The following is a 22963-nucleotide window of genomic DNA, read 5'->3' as shown; positions in this document are numbered from 1 at the left end:
TGCCACCCACAGTGTATAGGGTTGAACTGGTTCGGGTGCTGCCAGGCTGCGACGAGCTGTTACCTCCGATTCGACCCGCTGGGGCCGACGAAGAAGATGAGATGACCCTCAGCGCCTGCGTAAACTGGCCCCTGCTTTGGCCAAAGAGCCAGATTCGTTTGGGGGCGGGGGACACCACCCCACAGACAAGACCGCCAGTCGTGCCGGCGCCAAGCCATGGCAAGAACGCCGCAACGCTATCGGACATGTCGGACATCCCTATGGCACAGGATCCGGACATGCATATCGCACAGGATCCGAACGACGACGACAGTGACGACGGTACATTTACCAATGTGGATAAGTACTTTGCCGAACATGGGTACGGTGACGAGTTCTGCGGGGGTCCTTCTCAAGAACCCAACCAAGACGACCGCGATCTAGCTGGTACGGCGGAGAAATCCAATTGCAACAGGCGTCGTCTGGCGTTCGGTTCTCATGAGACGCCTCCAGCTCCCGCCTTCACCGAGCCTCAGATAGCTGAGGTGCGAAATATTATCAGCCCCAACACGCTCAAGAAGGAGGTCTGTGAGCAGAACTCAGTCCCATTACACCAGATCAAGAAGAAGGGACGGAAACGAAAGACTAACAAGGGCGCCGGTGCGAGCCAGCCGGCACCGAGTACGATCCGTGCTCAGGACGGGCCTCCTTCACCTAAGGATATCTCGAGGAGGGTGCATGTGGCGGGTAGGGCGATGCTACCGATAAATATGCTCAATGCTGCAACCGGTGCTATGCGGAATCTGCATGACAGTGTTCTTTCTTTGGAGAAGATGTGTCTCCCCAGAATGATGTGGCATACCCGATTTTCATGGCCAAGGTGCCAGAGGGCAAGGGCTTTGTGGATGGCGCCATGGGGGGTACGATCGTCCTGCGGTTTGATGACATCTTTGCTATGTTTAATCTTCATCCGCTGCACTACACCTTCGTTCGGCTGTTTTCGCTGAGTATGGAGATGCGGATCATTCGAGACAAGACCCCGGACATCGTGATAGTTGACCCCTTCTACATGCGTGCCAAGATTTTGGGCAGCGCTGGGGACCGGTAAGTCGCGAGTTCACACCTCAAAGGCGTCATTCTGGCAAACCCAGATAAGGATAACTTCCTTGTGCCTTACTTTCCCGAGTAAGTCATCCCCTCACCGCCTGTAACATATGATTTCTTAAATTTCGATCGTTCTTTTTTTTTCTAACATTCCGTGTTCTGTGCAGTAACACACATTGCACACTCATCCTCTTAAGCCCGAAATATTCCACGGCCACGTATTTCGACCCGGACCATGACTCCAAGATAGACTACACAAATATCAAGAAAGTTCTTGATGATGCTCTCCCCGGCTACGCCATATTTGGAGGCACCTTTAAGAGGCCAGTTCGTAGGTACGGCAGGCACATGTTCACCCACAATATGATGTTCCCCTGCGTCAAGCAGCCGCCTGGCGGTCAGAAGGATGCCTACTACGCCCTCCATCACATGAGGGCGATCGTACAGGACCATAATCATCTTCTGCTACCAAATAATGTCAAAGATTGGGCCGCAAGCTTGGCAGCAGTCCAGGACGCGAACCTCCGACAAGAATTGTTTCGCATCCAGTCGGAGTTTGCAGAAATCATTCATCAAGATGTCCTTCGTACCTCGGGGCAGTTCTACCTCAGAGATTAACCGTCCAACAGTGAGATAGACACAACGCTACAAATGCAGGCTGATAACCCGCGACTTCATGACCATCACGAAAGACGGCAGCTTCATCCACGCTCCGGTCCCATGAGTCGAGTCAAAAGTAGTGATGCTATTTGTAGTTCTGAAACATTGATTAGCTCATGTTGTAATTAAACTTTAATGAACTTGTATGTCTTTTTGGTTTGGGCAGTCGTTCAACTTAGATGTAATCGACGCAATTTATTAGTAGGACCATGAATCGTGCTATTAATGTCTTGCTTTTCTCTTCCGGTCCTTTAGTTGCATACTTATATATTGCTTATGTATTGTATGTTGTTTGGCTTGTGCATAGAGATGCCGTCGTATGTCGTGTACAAGGGTAAGGTTCCCAGAGTCTACGACGACTGGGAGGAGTGTCGGAGACAGGTTCACCGTTTTAGCGGTAACAGTTACAAAGGGTACACCACTAGGGCGGAGGCGGAATCTAGATACGCCCGCTATCTAGCGGGAGAGAGGAGGGAGCGTTGGAGGAACCGGATGAAGACCATTTTCATCGCGATGATGCTCATCGTGATGACCGCAGCTCTCTTCTATGTGATGGTAGTTTAGATGATCGATATCGACTTGTAATGTGAAGACAAACTCGCTACTCGCGGTCTCCGAGACTTGTAATGTTCTATCTTTGTTTGGTATTTTGAATTCGGAGACTAATATGATGAATTGTATTCGGAGACTAACCTTCTATTGTATTCGATGAATCTGTTGTTGCTGTGTGGTGCAGTCTATATTCTGTCAAATAATATATTTTGTAACCTGTGCAAAAATCAGAAAAAAAACCCAAAAAAACCTAATATTAATACTAATGGCGCATCACACCACAGTGCGTCATTAGTATGCCAAAGGATACTAATGGCGCATCACACCACAGTGCGCCATTAGTATGCCAAAGCACATGGGTAAATATGGCCCCCTGGGAGGCATACTAATGGCGCATGTTGCTCTATACTAATGGCGCACGGCGTGGTGCGCCATTAGTATACCAGATACTAATGACGCACAAGTGGTGCTCCATTAGTATATAATACTGGTGGCGTGGTACTAGTGGCGCACCAGTAGTGGGCTATTAGTAGGCAAAACTGGTGCGCCACTAATAGGCCTTTTCCTAATAGTGCAGATTCTAATATAAAAAACAAAACTCTCATTATGATCTCTCTAGCATTCAACCACGAATCAACTACAAAAAACCCTAACTCTCAAATGGGGTTCCCATTCAATCAAAAAACCCTAACAAGCAGAAGGGGGTGCCGCATTCAATCACAAATCTACAATAAAAAACCCTATCTGCTAAGTCTTCTGCTTAACAACTACAACTAAGAGAGGAGGGGAACGAGAAGGATTACCACATCCACCACCTGCTTGTCACTCGCCTCCGCACCTGCATCCAGTGCGCCGCGAGACACCATCACCACCAGGTCCGGCACGACGGAGTCCGAGCCCACCACCCCCTGCTCCACCAGATCCGCCGCCGCAACGACTGATCCAGCGACTGCGGGTGCAGCATCTCCTGCACTGCCGACGGCGGCCACTTCTTGGACGGCATCTGCCGCGGTGTTCGCGGCCTCGACCGCAACTCCGTGCGCAACGGCGTCAGCGCCACCACCTTGCACCATCGAAGCCTAAGAGAACCCACCGGAGAGAGGGATGCGGTGGGGTTGAGCTAGTAGGTGCGGTGGCGGGGCGATGGAGACGAGGAGGAGACGATGCAGCAAGGAGAAAGGGAGTGAGCCGATTTGGGGGGAAATGGTGGGGGCGATGCGGCCGGTGGTGGTTCCCCTCCCTCTTTATAGGATGTGACGTTTTTGGAAGTTTTCGTGCGCCGCGTGGCCGCGTGGCTAGCCCACGACTGCCACCGCCCACGCCTGCGACCACCGCACGTGACAAGGGAAAACGATACGCCCACGTACAATACATGTATATCCTCAGTATACAAAAGTAATCAGGCCGGTGCGGGCTTGTACAAGGCTGTACGCGCGCTCTCCGCGGGCATAAAAAGACGATCGTGCCCCTCTTCACGAATCGTTTTTGACAGATCTCACCCGTCCTTGCGTTTCTCCCCCTCGCGTTCAGCCCGGGGGGGGGGGGGGGGGGGGGGTGGAGCACCAGAGCAGAAACGATCGTGTCTAGGTCTAGAAACTCTAGGGTGCAGTTTGATTTGACAAAGATGGGACGAGCAGCGTGCAGCACACAGTCATAGACGGTCACACGGAGATCGATCTCGGATGAGTGATGATCGGTCACGTGATGATCTACTACGAGGAGATAGAAATCTCTTCTTCCTCTTGTCGTTCCATCTTTTACCCGAAGGCTCTCCCGCGATCGATAGCCGGAGCGACGGCGACCACGAGCTGTACGCACCCGCTCGACGCCCGCGTCCGCCGCATGGACTCTTGAGGGACCTGCTGACGGGCGGCCTCTCAGCCGCCAGCAGCTCCATAGCATCGCAGAGCACGCTGGCCGACGACCGAGCTGGGCGGCAGAAGCCTTACGTGCTGCCTCGCGTCGCCACCGGAGCTGAGGTACCGCAGTTATCCTCTAATGCCTACTCCGTTGCACATCACCTGTCTGTTAAAATCCCCCGCGGAGGGAGGACTGGGGATCTACGCATCTGCATTTTCTTTCCCGGTGCCTGTTACCTGGATGCATATCACTTGTGTGCCACCATCTTACTCTAAACATAACTAAAACAAAATCCTTTGCCAGTTGACCCACACAACCCTGGCGGAAGCAAGCATCTGTCCACCTACATGGTGGCAATTTATTCAGAAATTAAATTGACTTGACGATTTGAGGAGAGCGAAGGCCAGGGCGAATGTGCCACACCTCCATGCTTATGTTGGGGCTTACCAATGCTAATTTCTTGGGCTGTTGATGAATGGACGAGGACTGCAACGGATAGAGGCCGGCTTACATCAATGGTGCTTAATTTGTTTTCTTCAACCTCTGATCCTTCACAGCAAGATGATAACATGCGGGATTTAAAGAATACTGTACATTACAATCATAGCAGAGTTCGTTTACGGAAATAAGAATATTTTTTAAGGTATGCAGACCATGAAGATCGTTGTTGGGAACTACTGGAGATCAGCCAGCCACAGTTTTCATCATAGAGCAAAACGGACAACATGGCAAATGTGCACACATGCTCCATTGCATTGCATTGCTTTGTACTTGATCAGACCCTTTCTAGAGAGTGAGGCGGTGGAGGTGGCCTGTGGCCAACTTTGACTTGACCAGACATTAGGAATTAGGCTGCAGAGTAGGGTCCTCGAGGTCAATTTCCATGTGATCGATAGTGCAGGTGTCGGTGTAGCAATTGCTGTCGTCTTGGCACAAGGCAACATATTTCACTGAAGGCCAACTAGTTTCGGCTGGAACGATGACCCTTTTGAGCAAACAAACCCTTGGCCTCTTGGGGTGCTTCTTCGCTTCATTTTCCCACAGCTGTATGGTTGGTTGATTGACCATAGAATCGAGAGCGATTTCCTGAAGAGCTTCAAACCCTTCCACTTTTATGACACCACAAAGACCCACTAGATGTTCACAAAGCAACTGGAGTGAAACAAGACGCGGCAAAGCTCCATCTTTAATTGTGGGGAATTTGGGGTTTTCCACCACAATGCATAGGCGTTGCAGGCTTGGCAAATCCTTATCTTTTATGTCCAAATCAGCGAGATCGACCTCCACCAGTTTCAGACAAACCAAGCGTGGTAGCTTACGCAGGCCTGGTAGAAGATTGGCCCCCGTCATATTAGTATATGTCAGGCACAACTCTTTCAGACCACGGAGGGACATGACAAACTGGGGGAACTGACTCAGGCCACCTTGCAGTTTCAGTGAGCTGAGATAACCAGGCGTGCTTGATGTTGCATTGCTGCTGTCGCCTTGAAGCAAATCTTTGGAAGAATTATTCAGATGGAGCGATAGAGAACGGGGCCCTACTGAAATATCTGCGCCAGCCTGAGCAAACTTGTGAATGGCCTCTGAGAGCATGGCGTGATTGCTATCTGTGCTAGTGATCTCGCACCATATCTTGACCTTTGTCAGTTTTTTCATATGAACCATCAGTTCCGGGAATCCAGAGTTGCTGTCTACAACAACTCCTGCTAGAGTCTGCAAGTTGAAGTTCTTACGATTCTTGGCACTTACCCTCTTCAGTTTAATCTTCCCAAAAAGGTGTGCCAAGTGGGGCAGACTGATGATTTCCAGGGGAAGTGTTTCTATCTTCGTCTTCCTCAAGTCGAGTGTCTCTAAACAATGTAGCTTCTTCATTTTAACTGGGAGATTGCTAACAGAGCTTCCAAGGGTCAGATATTTGAGGTGCAATAGCTTGTATATGTTGTCTACATGTGCGTCCCCGAAATCATTGCAATCTTTTAGATCCAACACCCTCAGCAACTTGCAGCCGGTCAGATTCGAATGAACAGCTTCTCCTCCGCTCCCAAAGACTGTTATTGACCGGGGCCGCATCTTATTGACTGATCCTGTATTGTCCAGATTTTTCTTCACATAGGTACAAATTTTGTTCAGGTGGCCGTGGCTACTTGAAGCACCATGATGATCATTGCTGGAAGCTGTGCCATTTGTATGATTCTCGATGACGAGATGACGATAATTACTTCGGTTCTTGGCACCAAAAGATTTAGCAATGAAATTTGAAGACATGGACCTGTGCAGCATGAAATGGTGCATGATGCCGTAAGGTTTGCACGTCTTGGCTTTTCCATTGTTGCTTGAATCAACAGGCAGAATGATATTCCGGTCAGTGAGTTTCTTCAAGTTTTCTTCGGCAACCTCCAGGTCACTGTGTTGCAGCCGACCCTCTATGTATCCTTCAGCCAACCATCGCCTCGTAAGGGTCTTCCTGCTGACGGGACGACCATCTGGGAATAAACTTGTGTACAGCAAACATGTCCTGAGAGAACTGCCTGCTGGTAGACTACTGTAATTGGTCATAAGAACTTGTCGGAGCTTTGTGAAGTTGTTGTTCTTGTTCTCGTCCATATGGATACCTAGGCGCCTGCAAGTATCTTGGCAGAACTGTCCTGTGAGCTCCTTCTCGTCTAGCAAATGGTTGGCCACACTGACGAGAGCAAGTGGATGGCCTAAGCATTTGTGAACGATGGCATCTGAACCATCCTCCGAGTCAGGTGAAGATGCCTGGAAGAATGAAACTTTATTCTTCAGCAATGTCTTGGATTCTTCTTTGCCAAGATTTCTCATATTGTAAACATAACCGTCACCCGAGCTGCATGCATTTGCTACTGACTGCACGTTGGTGGTCAGTAGAAGTGTGATTGACTTCACTGCAGAAAAGATGGGCTTTAGTGCCTCCCACAGAAGCTTCTCGATGTCGTCAATTACAATTAAACACCTGCCAGGAAATATTAACAAAATGAGAAGCCCAAACTTGAGTAGCTAGAATCGATTGAAGGTAGGTTTGAATCGAAATTTTCGCTAATTCGGTTGTGTTTAGGCTTTAGGTTTGGTTGTACTCATGTGTGGTTGTTGTGTTTTCTGTAGTGTGGCTTAATCGGATGTAACTTATTTTTCTATCTATATATATATATTCTACATGCAGTCCTTTTTTCCGATAAAGCATGCAGTCATCTTGCACGGTTTGGAAAAAAGAAACTCGATGGAGTTCTCTTCAAAGTTGATTTCGAGTAGCTTATGACAAGGTGAAGTGGCTTTTCTTGCAACATCCTCTGCAAATTGAAGTTGATTTCTGCCTTGAAGCTCTGGCAGTATACAAGCTTGGCATAGCTGACTTGGAAATGAAATCTGAAGGAAATATGCCCCAGAGGCAATAATAAAGTTGTTATTTATATTTCCTTATATCATTATAAATATTTATTATTTATGCTAAAATTGTATTACTGGAAACTTAGTACATTTGTGAATACATAGACAAACAGAGTGTCCTTAGTATGTCTCTACTTGACTAGCTCGTTAATCAAAGATGGTTAAGTTTGCTGACCATAGACATGTGTTGTCATTTGATCAACGGGATCACATCATTGGGAGAATGATGTGATGGACAAGACCCATCCGTTAACTTAGCATTATGAACGTTTAGTTTTATTGCTATTGCTTTCTTCATGACTTATACACATTCATATGACTATGAGATTATGCAACTCCCGAATATCGGAGAAACACTTTTGCGTGCTATCAAACGTCACAACGTAACTGGGTGATTATAAAGATGCTCTACAGGTGTCTCCGATGGTGTTTGTTGAGTTGGCATAGATCGAGATTAGGATTTGTCACTCCGAATACGGAGAGGTATCTCTGGGGTCCTTTCGGTAATGCACATCACTATAAGCCTTGCAAGCAATGTGACTAATGAGTTAGTTGCGGGAAAATGCATTACGAAACGAGTAAAGATACTTGCCGGAAACAAGGTTGAACTAGGTATGATGATACCGACGATCGAATCTCGGGCAAGTAACATACCGATGACAAAGGGAATGACATATGTTGTTATGCGGTTTGACTGATAAAGATCTTCGTAGAATATGTAAGAGTCAATATGAGCATCCAGCCTACGCTATTGGTTATTGACCGGAGATGTGTCTCGGTCATGTCTGCATAGTTCTCGAACCCGTAGGGTACGCTGAACGTTTGATGACGATTTGTATTATGAGTTATGTGTTTTGGTGACCGAAGTTTGTTCTAAGTCCTGGGTAAGATCACGGACATGACGAGGAGTCTCGAAATGGTCGAGATGTAAAGATTGATATATTGGAAGGTTATATACGGACACCGGAATGGTTCCGAAGAAGATCAGGGATTTTTGGAGTACCGGGAGGTTACCGGAACCCCCCGGGAAAGTTATTGGGCCTAATGGGCCACAGTGGAGGAGAGGAGGCATGCCACAGGAGGTGGGGCGTGCCCCCTTGCCCCAATCCGAATTGGACAAGGGAAGGGGGTGCGGCCCCCCTCTTTCCTTCTCCCTCTCCCTCCTTTCCCCTTTCCCCTCTCCGTTGGAAGGAAAGGGAGGCCGAATCCTACTAGGTTTGGAGTCCTAGTAGGACTTCCCCCCCTTTGGCAAGCCTCCCCCTTGGCCGGCCTCCTCCTCCCCCCTCCTTTATATACGTGGGCAGGGGGCACCCCAAAGGCACAACAGTTGTTTCTTAGTCGTGTGCGGTGCCTCCCACCACAGTTTACCACCTCGGTCAAATTGTCATAGTGCTTAGGCGAAGCCCTGCGCGGATCACATCACCAACACCGTCACCATGCCATCATGCTGACGGAACTCTCCATCGACCCTCTACTGGATCAAGAGCTCGAGGGACATCATCGTGCTGAACGTGTGCTGAACACGGAGGTGTCATACGTTCGGTACTTGGATCGGTTGGATCATGAAGCCGTTCGACTACATCAACCGCGTTACTAAACGCTTCCGCTTTCGGTCTACAAGGGTATATCGGCACACTTTCCCGTCTCGTTGCTACGCTTCTCCTAGATAGATCTTGCGTGATCGTAGGAATTTTTTGAAATACTATGTTCCCCAACATCTCTTGAAGTTTGAACAACCCATCTCTTAACGTTCGATGACGATTTGTATTATGAGTTAGGTGTTTTGGTGACCAGAGATTGTTCTGAGTCCCGGATGAGATCACGGACATGATGAGGAGTCTCGAAATGGTCGAGAGGTAAAGATTGATATACTGGACAATGATATTCGGACATCAGAATGGTTTCAAAATGGTTCGGGTATATTTCGGAGTACCGAGGGGTTACCGGAACCCCCGGGAAAGTAATGGGCCTTCATGGGCCATAGGGGAGAAAGAGAGGGGAGCCCGCAGGGTGGCACCCCCCCCCCCCCCCCGCCCAAGGGAGTACGAATTGGACAAGGGGGAGGGGGTGCGGCCCCCTTTCCTCTTTCCCTCTCCCTCTCCCTCTCCTGCCTTTCCCCCCTCCCTAAGAATGGAAAGGGGGGCCGACAAGGATTGGGAGTCCTAGTCGGTTCCCCCCCATGGCGCGCCCCTCTAGGCCAGCTGCCTCCTCCCCTCCTCCTTTATATGTATACGGGGCCAGGGGGCACCCCAAAGGACAACAATTTTTCTCTTAGCCGTGGGCGGCACCCCCCTCCACAGTTTACTCCTCCGGTCATAGCGTCGTAGTGCTTAGGCGAAGCCCTGCGCGGATCACATCACCATCACCGTCACCACGCCGTCGTGCTGACGAAACTCTTCCGCGACTCTCTGCTGGATCAAGAGTTCGAGGGAAGTCCTCGAGCTGAACGTGTGCTGAACTCGGAGGTGTCGTACGTTCAGTACTAGATCGGTTGGATCGCGAAGACGTTCGACTACATCAACCGTGTTAACCTAATGTTTCCGCTTTCGGTCTACGAGGGTATGTGGACACACTCTCCCCCTCTCGTTGCTATGCATCTCCTAGAGAGATCTTGCGTGACCGTATGATTTTTTTGAAATTAGATGCTACGTTCCCCAACACCGTATTCTTGGACAAAGTGGCCAAATTTTGTCAGATTAAACTGAAATTTTACAGCATGTTTTTACACAGAAAGGGGCGTTGATGACTCACCGCACTACCTGACTATCAAATTTCACGCAATGTGATTTAGCCATTTAAGATCAGTTACCTAAAAACCGAAGAATATGGGGACTGCAATTTCTATGTTTAACATATGTTAGCTACATATCATGTTTGCTCCGGACAGAAGTGATTGTTGTTTTTCGCAAGTTATACCTTGTGTTGCTGATGTTATAATCCTCTCGAGTTTCCAGAGAAGACTCTATTGTCTTCATCCTGCTAACAGTTTAATTTGGAGTGAACTGATTGGTCTCATTGTTTTTGTTCCTCATATCAAGAAAGTTTTTAGCGTAAAATAGTTGTCTTTTGTGCATGTTATTGTGTTATTAGCTCGTTGGTTACTTCTTGATTAAAGCTATTGACAAAGTCTACAAGTTAAAGGGGCCGGGGTTAAGTTGCGCATGTTTACAGTGTCAATAAACATCGTTGCGACCCATCACCACTCAAGTCGATGCACCAGTTAGTACTAAAGGAAAATAAGTTGTTGGTTTGCAGTCGGTTGGTGACTGAAGTTGATTGCCACACAGGTTATGTCCCAATATGGATGTTGGTCGTTTAATAAAGTATATGTGTGAGAAGGCGGCGTGGTATGTGAGTTATTTTCTGGTGCGAGGTGAGACATATTTATAAGATTGTAAAAGGGGTAGGCTAGATCAATAGGAAGTCCCAACTTTAAGGACGCATCTAGGTAGTGCTCGTGCATTTAATACAAATGCAAATTAGCAACAAATCATATAGAGACAAAATAGAAAACATTAACAACATCCAAAACTAATTTTCTTATTCAATAAATGCATTGCTTCCAACCTAAGCGTACAAATCAAAATCTGTTTTCACCGTTGCGCTTCTCATGATGAGTTCTTTCAAACTAGAACCAACGCGGTTCGACGAGGATTTCCAAAAAGTAACCAACATTCACGAGAAGCAAGTTTTGTGGTACAAATATGCGTTTCTAGCTCAAATCGAGTTCTACACCGCTGATAAGTCAACATTTGGTGTAGATCATTTGGTGATGACAAGCAATGCTTCTTGAGAATAGTTGCTTGCATATTATTAAAACTACCTTTGTCTAGTTTATATGGCATACATTAGCTTTTTAAAGCAAATGTAATATGACAGAAATATAAGTTTATTACAAGTTACTTTTTGGCACGTAGATTTACATTTCTAATATACTGACTTAAAATTGTATGAACGATTTTCTAAAATTTTGAGACCTCCTGTTCGCTTGTAACATTAATAATAGACAGGCTACCTGCCGGTTTGTCAGAGAAAAACAGGTTTATAGTGAACAGTCACTTTTCATTATAGTAAGCTGATTTTCAAATATATCCACTAGGAGATGTCTACGTGGAATCTAGTTTTGCAAGGTCTTCTGACTAGAACATTAAAATAATGCAAAAAAAGCATGTCGGGTCTAGTTTTACTCGTACAAATACCAACACTTTTGGTATGTGATACAATTGTAAGTTTCTTTTGGAAAAAATTATCGAAATGAGTCCATGCGTGAGATCTAATTTTGAATATATTGTTCTGAGAAACATAAAGGTGGAAAGGGATTTTGATTTGGCCGATTGACTTGAAAGCAGTGCCTTTCTGAAATTTCAGAAATAGGTTCGTTTGGTGCTGCTGTTATCTATTTTGTCTACGAATGGTATTTATTTATTTATTAACACAATACAGACGTAGACACTCATACATACGCACAAACACTCACTTCTACAAACGGACGCACACATACCCCTATCCTATGAGCACCTTTAAGAGACTGAGTCGGCACAACGAGCATCGGTGTCAAGTCTAGAACTTGAAATCTGGTGGGCTGAATATATCATTATCCTTCTAACCATCCAACCACAGGTTGGATCCCAATATTTATTGATTTTGTAGTGTGATGCTTAGGTGGAGGGTGCTCTTTGTTTCTGCCTTTGCGTACGCCATGGAAAGAAAAAGTGCACACACACTATATAGCATTTAGAAAACTTTAACATAACAAAGCTTGAGAAATAGTTGTGAAAGAAACTAAAATGGACCATTTCAATGGACAAGGGAACTGGTTGGGAAACATGTCGCTGAAAAAAACCCAATCCCCACACCCTTGTTGCTGCTACGACGTCTCGAACAGAACCCTAGCGCCACTATATCACCCCTGCCTCTTACCCCTAACAACCGCCGCCCTGCCTCTTCCCCCTAACAACCGCCTACCGATGCCACTGGCGAGTCGTTTCCCTCCGCATCCGCATGCGCTCTGTGGTGTAGGGGAGGCGATGTCTTTCTCATTTTGTGCATCGCCATTCTCTGTGGTCTGGTAGCTTCCTAGGCACGCCAGAGTGGCTCCCTATCGGCTTTGCTTTGGGGGGATGGTGTCCGCAATGCACATTCCTGTAGTTTCATCGTTTGGCTTAGATGGGCTTTCTGGATATGGGTGGCAGCTTGACTCCTTGCTCATGCGGCGCGTCGGTTCCTTTTTGGCGAGGCAAGCGCGGGTGGCTGTCCGGCTCGGTGGAGTGGCGGCGGCAAGGCCGGCATGCGTGGTTGTGTTGACAGCTAGGGGCAGCGGCGCTAGCATGGGATCAAGGGCCCAGATCTAGCTATGCCAGATTGGAGATGGTGGCTGCTCAGGGAAGGCGTATCCCATGATGTGATTGTTGCCTCTTTGTCAAGGGGGCATGTTGTGGTGATTTTGCAGAGTGGAGGTGCATGACGGTGTTGGTGAGAAGATGGTTGTGTGAAGTGGAGGTGCATGATGGTGGAGGCGCAGAGGGCGTAGTGGCGGTGGTGGCACATTGGTGGCAGCTTCGTTTTCAAACATTCTACCATGGTGTGGTATGGCCGTGTGGTCATGCCTGTTGGATTGGCTTGGTTCATCGTTGATGAATACGGGCAGAGTCAAGACTTGGTATCATAGGTTCACAACGGTTAGGCTCCCTCCAAGGGGCATGCGAAGGTGGTGAAGCATGGTCTGGGCGAAAGCTTTGGATTCAATGGGGTCATTTCCAGCGATGAGGGTGCTCATGCGCGTCCTTCCCCTCCTTGGAGGCATTGGCGAAGAGTGCTCTCCTTAATGGTGGTCTGCGTTCGATTAGAATGGGAGAGGCGGTGGGTTTTGCCTGGCCTGATTTTCTTTGGCATGCATGTAACAATACACGTTGGCATGGCATTACCAAAGATTCCCCTAAATTGAATATTCAAAAAGTTTTATCTCCTGAACCGTTAACCCTATTGAGGATCCACACCGTTAGCTTTCTGACGATGAGATCTTCAAAATTAGATCTCATGTCGACATGTTTGGACAACTTCTTTTTGCCGGTAATTAGTTACCGGATTAAATTAACTTAGTTGTCAGGTTGTTGAAGGGCAATATATACCACTAGAAAACTTCCTTCATACTCTCTTCGTTTCTAAATATAAGAACTTTTAGAGATTTCAATATGGACTACATATAGATGTATATAGACATATTTTAGAGTGTAAATTCACTCATTTTTCTCTGTATGTAGTGCATATTGGAATCTCTAAAAACGCTTACATTCAGGAATGGAGTGAGTATTACTTCTTTTGGTCGATGTCACCTTTTCCATATTGGAATATTCACTCTCTTCCCTTACATAACACTACAATATTTTAAAACATACAAACATATTATTTGATAGATGTGCGTAATTATTGTGGCAACTATTCACGATTAGCATGGGTATCTATGTTGATACATTCTGGAAACTTGAGGCAGTAACAAAATCATTGAAACAAGACAACATGGGATCTTATTTTAAAGCCCTCGTTGAGACAAACTTACCAGTGAAAATGGATCCCTAATCACGTTAATAGTTCGTGAGATAAAACATTTTAAACATTAGAAACAACCAAGATGCACACTATGCAACTTAGATTTTCCCCCTTAATGAAATCCCAAGAGCTAATACCTTGCTCAGCAAAGAAAATGAAAATAAGAGAAAGTTTTTCAGATTAGGTGCAGCTAACTACAGGAGCCAAATCGATGTTAGATGATTAATTATCAGAAGTAGTAGGTGGACACGCACCTGGTTCTTGCGATTCCAAGACGCTCTCTGAGAAGTTCCTGAAGCTGGGCGGCTTGTTTTGTTCGTATCTCGTCTGGTGCTACGCTTGGAAGAAGCTGTTGCACTATCGCCCTCAAGATCCCCTGCTTGGCGTCGTCTTTGTGCTTGGAAGCCACAACCCAGGCACGGTGAAGGAATTTCCGGCGAACTTGAGGGCAGTGATACACTGCCTTCGCGAGTGCCGTCTTCCCCGAGCCGCCAAACCCGACGATGGATATCACTATCATCTTCTCGCTCTCGCCATCTAGCAATTCCAGAAGCTCCTGCTTGGGTTTCTCGATGCCAACATGATGATGATGGTCCTCGAATGCGCTCGCATCATCATCAGCTAGGAACAATAATTGGCCGGCGGCGGCTTGCTGCTGGCTTCCGATCTTGACACCGTAATTGGTTTTCTGCTGATGTGCGTCCTCCAACTGCTTCTTCAGCTTCTGAATCTCCTTGGAGAAGTCCACTTGATCGCCGATTGACATCGGTTCTCCGTCGCAGGCACCACAAGGGAGGAACTGGTCTAGGCAATCTTCAATGTCAAATGCCAGATCACGCATCCGGGTGATGAATGAGCTCTGGACGACGCTAGGCTGCGCCTTCTGCGAGAGATGATCCTCCATGTCACCGGCAATCATGCTCAGCTCACTTTGCATGTGTTTGATATCACCGGCGAGGCCACTCAACTGCTCGGATCTCTTATCCAGCACCACCAAGAGCTTTGCCACGATGTTGGTCATCAGAGCGCTCACCACCGCTGCCTCCATCTCTCTGTCGTCTGGCTGCTGGCCTAATCTCGAAACTTTTTGGCAACTAGAGTTTCTCTGTAATGGAAGCCTAGCTAGAGGGATGACTGGATGGGGATAGGCGTAGACTTGAGTGGCACCGGTTATCTTCAGGAATGAACACTGCAAAATACTTTGTCTGATTTTTCTCATGGGTCGCACCAACTATGACATAGACGTGCACATACCTTAGTTATTGTGTTTTTTCGCCTTCGGCATTTTCGGATGCAATTTATGTTGTCCAGTTTTCCCACAATTTATTTTGTAAGAGGGTTTCCACTAGTAGAAAAAGGGTCAAATGTTCAGCTCATTAGTCCCGGTTTGTATTTGAGCCGGCACTAATGTAACCATTAGTATCGGTTTCAACGGCTAGGCGGGCCGCTCTCATTAGTACCGGCCCTAATATGTAGTATCGTAAAATACCAGCAAACGAAAAAGAATTAAATGTAAAACACAAAATTAAAGGAAAAAGAAATCATGAACCCAAAATCCCCCAAACCTTTTAGTACCGGTTGGTGTTACAAACTGGTACTAAAGGGCTCCCCGCCCCCGGCGCCGGCTCGTGCCACGTGGTGGCCCTTTAGCGGCGTTCGTGCGGAACCGGTACTAGGGGGGAGGGGAGCTTTAGTGTCGGTTACAGAACCGGCACTAAAGGGCCTTACGAACCGGTGCTATAGCCCGATTCTGCACTAGTGTTCCTTAGTACCTTATATCAATCGGCCGTATACCTTGGTTCATGTTGTTTTATTTATAAAGCAGGGCAACAACCAGTTTCATGTATATCGAAGACTAAACTAATATAACTCGTTCTCATAATGTAAGACGTTTTTTGACACTAGACTAATATGATTAGTATTAAAAATATATTTTACATTATGAGAGGGAGGGGGTAGAAAAGAAAAGTCACCAGTGACTTGATATAGATGGGTATATCAGCCCATTGAAATCCATCCCAAATGTGAAATAAAAAGGGACATTTGCATTTATGCCCCTAATTTGCGCCCACTCTCAGAGTTACCCCTAAATTTTTGATGTGCTCAAATTTGCCCCTAAAAAGCATTTTAAGTCGCAGGAATGCCCTTCCATCTGGTCAAAGTTATTTGACCAAAACTTTGAAAATTCATAACAAATTCGTACGAAGTCAGAAAAATGCAAATAAGATATCAAAATGTTCATAAAAACATCACCTATATGCGCATGTCATTTATGTTCCTCACGTACATGTGCATTTATTTGAATTCACCCTAAATTGTTTTTAATATTATAAACCTTAAAAAGCTTTAAAGAGTGCTTTTGTCAAGAACATAAATGACATGTGCATATGGGAGTTGTTTTTATGAGCATTTTGATATCTTATTTTGCATTCTTCTAAGTCCATATGAATTTGTTATGAATTTTCAAAGTTTTAAACAACTTTGACCAGCTGGAAGGCATTTCTGTGACTTAAAATGCTTTTTAGGGGCAAATTTGAGCACATCAAAAATTTAGGGGTAAATTTGAGTAGTGGGTTCGAGTTAGGGGCACATATGTGAATGTCCCAAATAAAAAACCTGCCATAGCAAAGAAATAGGTACGCTATAGCTGGCCCGCAGCCTCGTCACTACCCTATGGCTACCACCACGAAATCCTCCACAAATCAGTCTAAGCAGCACAAAAATGAAAATAAAAACTCTCTTAAATCATCTCCGTTACGTAAAAAATTGTTGCGATTGCCGGCTATTATAGCTAGGGAGAGACCGTCGCAAAATTGTTTCTTCCGCAGTTGTTACCTCTGGGATTTAATTTAACCACCCACTAACTGGAAAATCATTTGCATGAGATGGCGACTATGTTATAATTCCTTTAACAAGTTGTAAACTTGTCTGAACTGATGGAGGGAGACGGGCAATATATTACAATACTCCCACTCACGTCTAGCCTATTTTAGTCCTTAGACGTGGAATTGGTGTAGGCCGCAGGATTTTTTATTTTAATACTGCGTTGGCAGGGGCTTGAACTCAAGACCTTTTGGCTCGGATACCATATTGAATTCATGCACCAGCCAATCCATCTAAAAATCCAAACTGATAAAGAAAGGCGGACAATATATTTCAACACTGGCAATCGAGCTTCAGAGCAGACAAGGTAGAGTCGGTGTGTAATCGCTTGCTTGCGTTGCCCAGCTGATTGGCATTGCTTTGTCGGAATACTCTCCGCCAGTGCTAACCGCTGCCACAGAATACGACGCTAACCACCAGATTAGACTATACTCCATCATTACGAGTAAGCCAACCAATATCCCCGCAAAACACGGACCCAAGACCGAGCACTCGCCATACAGTCTAGTACATATACTCACAAACAATTACCTAGCCAACAAATGTATTGGCATTTTGCGCGTAGCCATGACATTCCAGCACAAGTGGACACATGCATCTGCTAAATTTTCAAATCAGCAGGGACATGATGACAAACACGACTGACAACCTGAATAAATGAAGCAACAAACGTATTGGCATTTTGCGCTAAAGATGTCGCCCTGAGATTCCATCACAAGTGGACACATGCATCTGCTAAATTTTCAAATCAGCAGGGACATGATGACAAACACGACTGACAACCTGAATAAATGAAGCAACAAACGTATTGGCATTTTGCGCTAAAGATGTCGCCCTGAGATTCCATCACAAGTGGACACATGCATCTGCTAAATTTTCAAATCAGCAGGGACATGATGACAAACACGACTGACAACCTGAATAAATGAAGCAACAAACGTATTGGCATTTTGCGCTAAAGATGTCGCCCTGAGATTCCATCACAAGTGGACACATGCATCTGCTAAATTTTCAAATCAGCAGGGACATGATGACAAACACGACTGACAACCTGAATAAATGAAGCAACAAACGTATTGGCATTTTGCGCTAAAGATGTCGCCCTGAGATTCCATCACAAGTGGACACATGCATCTGCTAAATTTTCAAATCAGCAGGGACATGATGACAAACACCACTCACAATCTGAATAAATAAAGCAACAAACGTATTGGCATTTTGCGCTAAAGATGTCGCCCTGAGATTCCATCACAAGTGGACACATGCATCTGCTAAATTTTCAAATCAGCAGGGACATGGTGACAAACACCACTCACAATCTGAATAAATAAAGCAACAAACGTATTGGCGTTTTGCGCTCAAGACAGCATGAGTATATAACCAAGCAAATTGTGAATGATATTATAGGCTTTCAAATTTCAATACTTGGAAATGTGCAGGTCCACGACGAAAAAACCATTGAGCGTCCGGAGAGGCGATTTCTTTGGCGATCGGCAGATGAAAGGGCCAGCAAGTTATTGCGGGTATAGCCTAAAAGTTCCATGTCGTGTGGGTGATCATAGCAGCAGGAAACACGGCTCAGTTAAATATTTACCAACTAAGAGAACTCTGTACAAAGAACCAACGGTGACTACTGACTCCCGCGAGACAATGAGGAAGTTCTGAGCCCAAGCAAAAAACGCACTGGCGTGGAGCAAAAGAAAGAAAATGAAAGGGATCTAGAGGAGAAGCATGAATGCGAGTTGAGGCAAGAGCTAGAAAGAAGGAATGATAAATTGGCTGCTTCTTCGGCCACACATGCAGATTTCAGAGAGAAGCACAACAAGGAAAGAGGCAGGCGGTCGGACACCTATATCCGACGACCAAGGATACAGATGAGTGAGTACAGACAACAGAACTCCAGCCCTAACCCACCACGTACTGATCGAAAAATAAGATCTAAACAAGTTTGGGTGCCAAAGGGTGGGGCGGTCTTTGAGCGCATCGGGGAGCACACTTCAACATCGGGAGACCCTGTACCGGATGATAATCCACAAGCATAGGGGATTGCAACATCTTCGAGGGTAATATTTCAATCAAATTTATTGATTCGACACAAGTGGAGCCAAAAAATATTTATGTGCCTTAACATTTGATTTGTCAATTCAATTACACATCGAAAGCTTATTTTTTTATAGCAAAGTATTTAGTAGCACAGTAGTTTGATAGAAGCGGTAACAGTAACAATAGTAATAGTACCAGTGACAGTAGCAACATAGCAAAGACAATATGAGTAAAGCATAGGCATTGGATCAACGATGAATATTGAGTATGAATGGCATTCATCATATAACATTCACAAACTAGAGCGATACACAATAACTCTAATTCATCAATTCAATGTAGGCATATATTTCGTATATAATCATACGTACTTATAATAAGAACTCGCATGACATCTTTTGTCCTACCCTCCCGAGGCAGCGGGGTCCATAAAGAAATCTAAGGGCTGTTAATGCCCCCTTTTAATAGAGAATCGGAACAAAGCATTAACACATAGTAAATACATGAACTCCTCGAATTACAGTCATCTCCGGAAAGTATCCCAATTATTGTCACTTTGGGATCTACGGTTCAAAACAATACCAAATGCATACAACTAGCAGGTAGGATCAAGAACCCAAATATATTAATGTAAACAAAAAAGGTTCAGATATGAAATCATGGCACTCGGGCCCTACTGACAAGCATTAAGCATAACAAAGTCGTAGCAATATCAATCTCAGAATATAGTGTATACTAGAGAACAAGCCCTAACAAATTGATTCGATTACATGATAAATATCATCCAACTCCATCATCGTCCAGCAAGCCTATGAAGAAATTACTCACTCCCGGTGTTGAGCATAATAGAATTATTGATGAAGGAGGGTTGATGATGACAATGGTGACGAATCCGCTTCTTCGGTGACCCGAACGGACTCCAGATCAGCCCTCCGATGAAGAACAGAAGCTGGCGGTGGCTCCATTTTGTAAAACACGATGAAATTCCTTCTCTTATTTTTTTCTCGGGAAGACGAAATTTATAGGCTTGGAATTAGGTCAGGCGGCCGCCTGTGGGCCCCGCAAGACATCAGGATGCCCTGTTGTCTTGTGGACAGCGGGTGGCCCCCCTCTGGTGGTTCTCCATTCCAGTATTTTTTATTTATTCAATAAAAATCTCCGCAAAGTTTTGTCCGATTCTGAGAACTTTTCTTTTTGCAACAAAAAACACCATGGTAGTTCTGCTGATAACAACGTCAGTCTAGATTAGTTTCATTCAAATCATGCAAATTAGAGTCCAAAATAAAAGCAAAAGTGTTTCAAAAATTAGATACGATGGATACGTGTCACGGGGGTTGCCGGTCAATGAATATCCTCGGCTGAAACTATCAAGCCTTGGGGTTGGACTAGATAGTTGGCGAATTCCCTGACCTCATGAGGTCCTACAACCAAACATAGTTTTCCTGTCTGAAACTAGAAAGAAACGGAATTCTATGAATAGGCTAAATTAGATCTTGGATTCTAAGCCTGGTGTTGTGGTAAAGAGTGATGGTAGGAGAGGAGGCTTAGCTTTTTTGACAGAGAGATGATCTGGAGGTAATGGTTAAGCCTTATTGTCAATATTATATTGATGTTGTAATCTCATTCAAGGGTTTCTCCTTAAGGTTCACTAGAATTTATGGAGAACTGATATACTGCAAGCGCACACCGTTGTTATAGCACTTTCGTGATAAATAAAGTGTCAAATCCACAGGGAGTTGATAGGAAGGCACCACAAACCTCGCAACTACGTTGTCACTTCACGTAGCTACGTACGCATCCAAACCAGAGATTGGAGATAGTCTACCTATCATTGCTAGGGAAATAAGATAAAAAGATATTTAACAAAACTACTAACAAAGAGATAAAAAGAGGGATTAAATGACACTAAGTTAGTATGAACGGTGCTCGAGTAGTGAGGCGTTCTCAAGGGTTTTGGAATCACTACCACTGATATGAACTATCGTATCTATTGGGGAACGTAGCATGCAATTTTTTTTTTAAAAATCTACGCTCACGCAAGATCTATCTAGGAGATGCATAGCAACGAGAGGGGGAGAGTGTGTCCACGTACCCTCGTAGACCGAAAGCGGAAGCATTTGACAACGCGGTTGATGTAGTCGAACTTTTTCTCGTTCCAGCCGATCAAGCACCGAACATACGGCACCTCCGAGTTCTGCGCATGTTCAGCTCGATGACGTCCATCGAACTCTTAATCTAGCAAAGTGTCGAGGGAGAGTTCCGTCAGCACAACGGCATGGTGACGGTGATGGTGAAGTGATCGGCGTAGGCTTCGCCTAAGCACTACGTGAATATGACCGGAGGCGTAAACTGTGAAGGGGGACACCGCACATGGCTAGGAATCAATGTTGTTGTGTTCTAGCAGTGCCCTCCCCACATATATATAGGTGGGAGAGGGAGAGGGGCAGCAAGCCCCCCCCCCCCAAGTAGGAGTAATCCTACTTGGGCGCCTCCCGCATGTCGACCGCCCCCTTTCCATAAGTGTCGGAGGGGGAAGGAAAGAGAGGGGCAGGGGAAGGAAAGGGGGACGCCGAATCCTCCCCTTTCCTTCTCCCTTCCCTTCCTTTCCTTCTCCTCCTATTTGGCCTATTGGGGGCGCACCAGCCCCTTAGGGGCTGGTCTGTCCCTCTCTTGGCCCATTAGGCCCATATAGTTTGCCGGGGGTTCGGGAACCCTTCCGGTGACCCGGTACCCCCGGAACACTTCCGGTGTCCGAATACTATCGTCCTATATATGAATCTTTACCTCTCGACAATTTCAAGACTTCTCGTCTTGTCTGTGAGCTCATCCGGGACTCCTAACAACATTCGGTCACCAAATCACATAACTCATATAATACAAAATCGTCATCGAACGTTAAGCGTGCGGACCCTATGGGTTCGAGAACTATGTAGACATGACCGAGACACCTCTCCGGTCAATAACCAACAGAGGAACCTGGATGCTCATATTGGTTCCAACATATTCTACGAAGATCTTTATCGGTCGTACCGTAATGACAACATAAGTTATTCCCTTTGTCATCGGCATGTTACTTGCCCGGGATTCGATCGTCGGTATCTTCGTACCTAGTTCAATCTCGTTACCGGCAAGTCTCTTTACTCGTTCCATAATGCATCATCCCGCAACTAACTCATTAGTCACATTGCTTGCAAGGCTTATTATGATGCGCATTACCGAGAGGGTCCAGAGATACCTCTCCGATACTCAGAGTGACAAACGCAAGTCTCGATCTATGCCAACCCAACAAACACCTTCGGAGAAACCTGTAGAGCATCTTTATAATCACCCAGTTACATTGTGACGTTTGATAGCACACAAGGTATTCCTCCGATATCCGGGAGTTGCATAATCTCATAGTCGAAGGAATATGTATATGACATGAAGAAGGCAATAGCAATAAAACTGAACGATCAACATGCTAAGCTAACGGATGGGTCTTGTCCATCACATCATTCTCCTAATGATGTGATCCCGTTCATCAAATGAAAACACATGTCTATGGTTAGGAAACTTAACCATCTCTGATTAGCGAGCTAGTCTAGTAGAGGCTTACTAGGGACACTGTGTTTTTTCTATGTATCCACACATGTATCAAGTTTCCGGTTAATACAATTCTAGCATGAATAATAAAGATTTATCATGATATGAAGAAATATAAATAACAACTTTATTATTGCCTCTAGGGCATATTTCCTTTAGTATCCTCTAGTCACTGGTCAAATTCATAAGTGGACGGAGTCGGGTATATGACACGTTCTACTCTAACGTAGACTTTGTGTCACGTATGCCACTACCGCAGTGTCCCCCTGCAGTTTACCACTACGATAATTAAGGTTTTCCCCTTGGATGCATCCTCTCTAAGGGTTCTCCGTTTATCCCCTATCAATTG

The 22963-nt window shown here is 45.6% G+C and overlaps 1 protein-coding gene across 1 annotated transcript; it reads right to left on the bottom strand.

Moving 5' to 3' along the window:
* Positions 1–4671: 4671 nt before the first annotated feature.
* Positions 4672–15261, bottom strand: LOC123083545 (disease resistance protein RGA4). The gene is made up of 2 exons (XM_044505568.1): positions 14361–15261; positions 4672–7129 (listed from the first exon to the last, which is right to left on the bottom strand). The coding sequence occupies exons 1-2, from the start codon at positions 15152–15154 to the stop codon at positions 4996–4998; spliced, it is 2928 nt and encodes a 975-aa protein (XP_044361503.1). The 5' UTR covers positions 15155–15261; the 3' UTR covers positions 4672–4995.
* Between the last annotated feature and the right edge of the window lie 7702 nt (positions 15262–22963).

Source organism: Triticum aestivum, chromosome 1B (assembly GCF_018294505.1).
Source record: "Triticum aestivum cultivar Chinese Spring chromosome 1B, IWGSC CS RefSeq v2.1, whole genome shotgun sequence".
NCBI classification, from domain to species: Eukaryota; Viridiplantae; Streptophyta; class Magnoliopsida; order Poales; family Poaceae; genus Triticum; species Triticum aestivum.
The sequence above is the reverse complement of the archived record's forward strand: the minus strand, read 5'-3'. Positions and strand labels throughout refer to the sequence as shown.

Coding starts and splice junctions, on each gene's coding strand:
- LOC123083545 (XM_044505568.1), bottom strand. CDS start 15,154: ATGGAGGCAGCGGTGGTGAGCGCTCTGATGACCAACATCGTGGCAAAG. Junction 7,130..14,360: donor CTTGGAATCGCAAGAACCAG/GTGCGTGTCCAC, acceptor ATTTCCTGGCAG/GTGTTTAATTGTAATTGACG.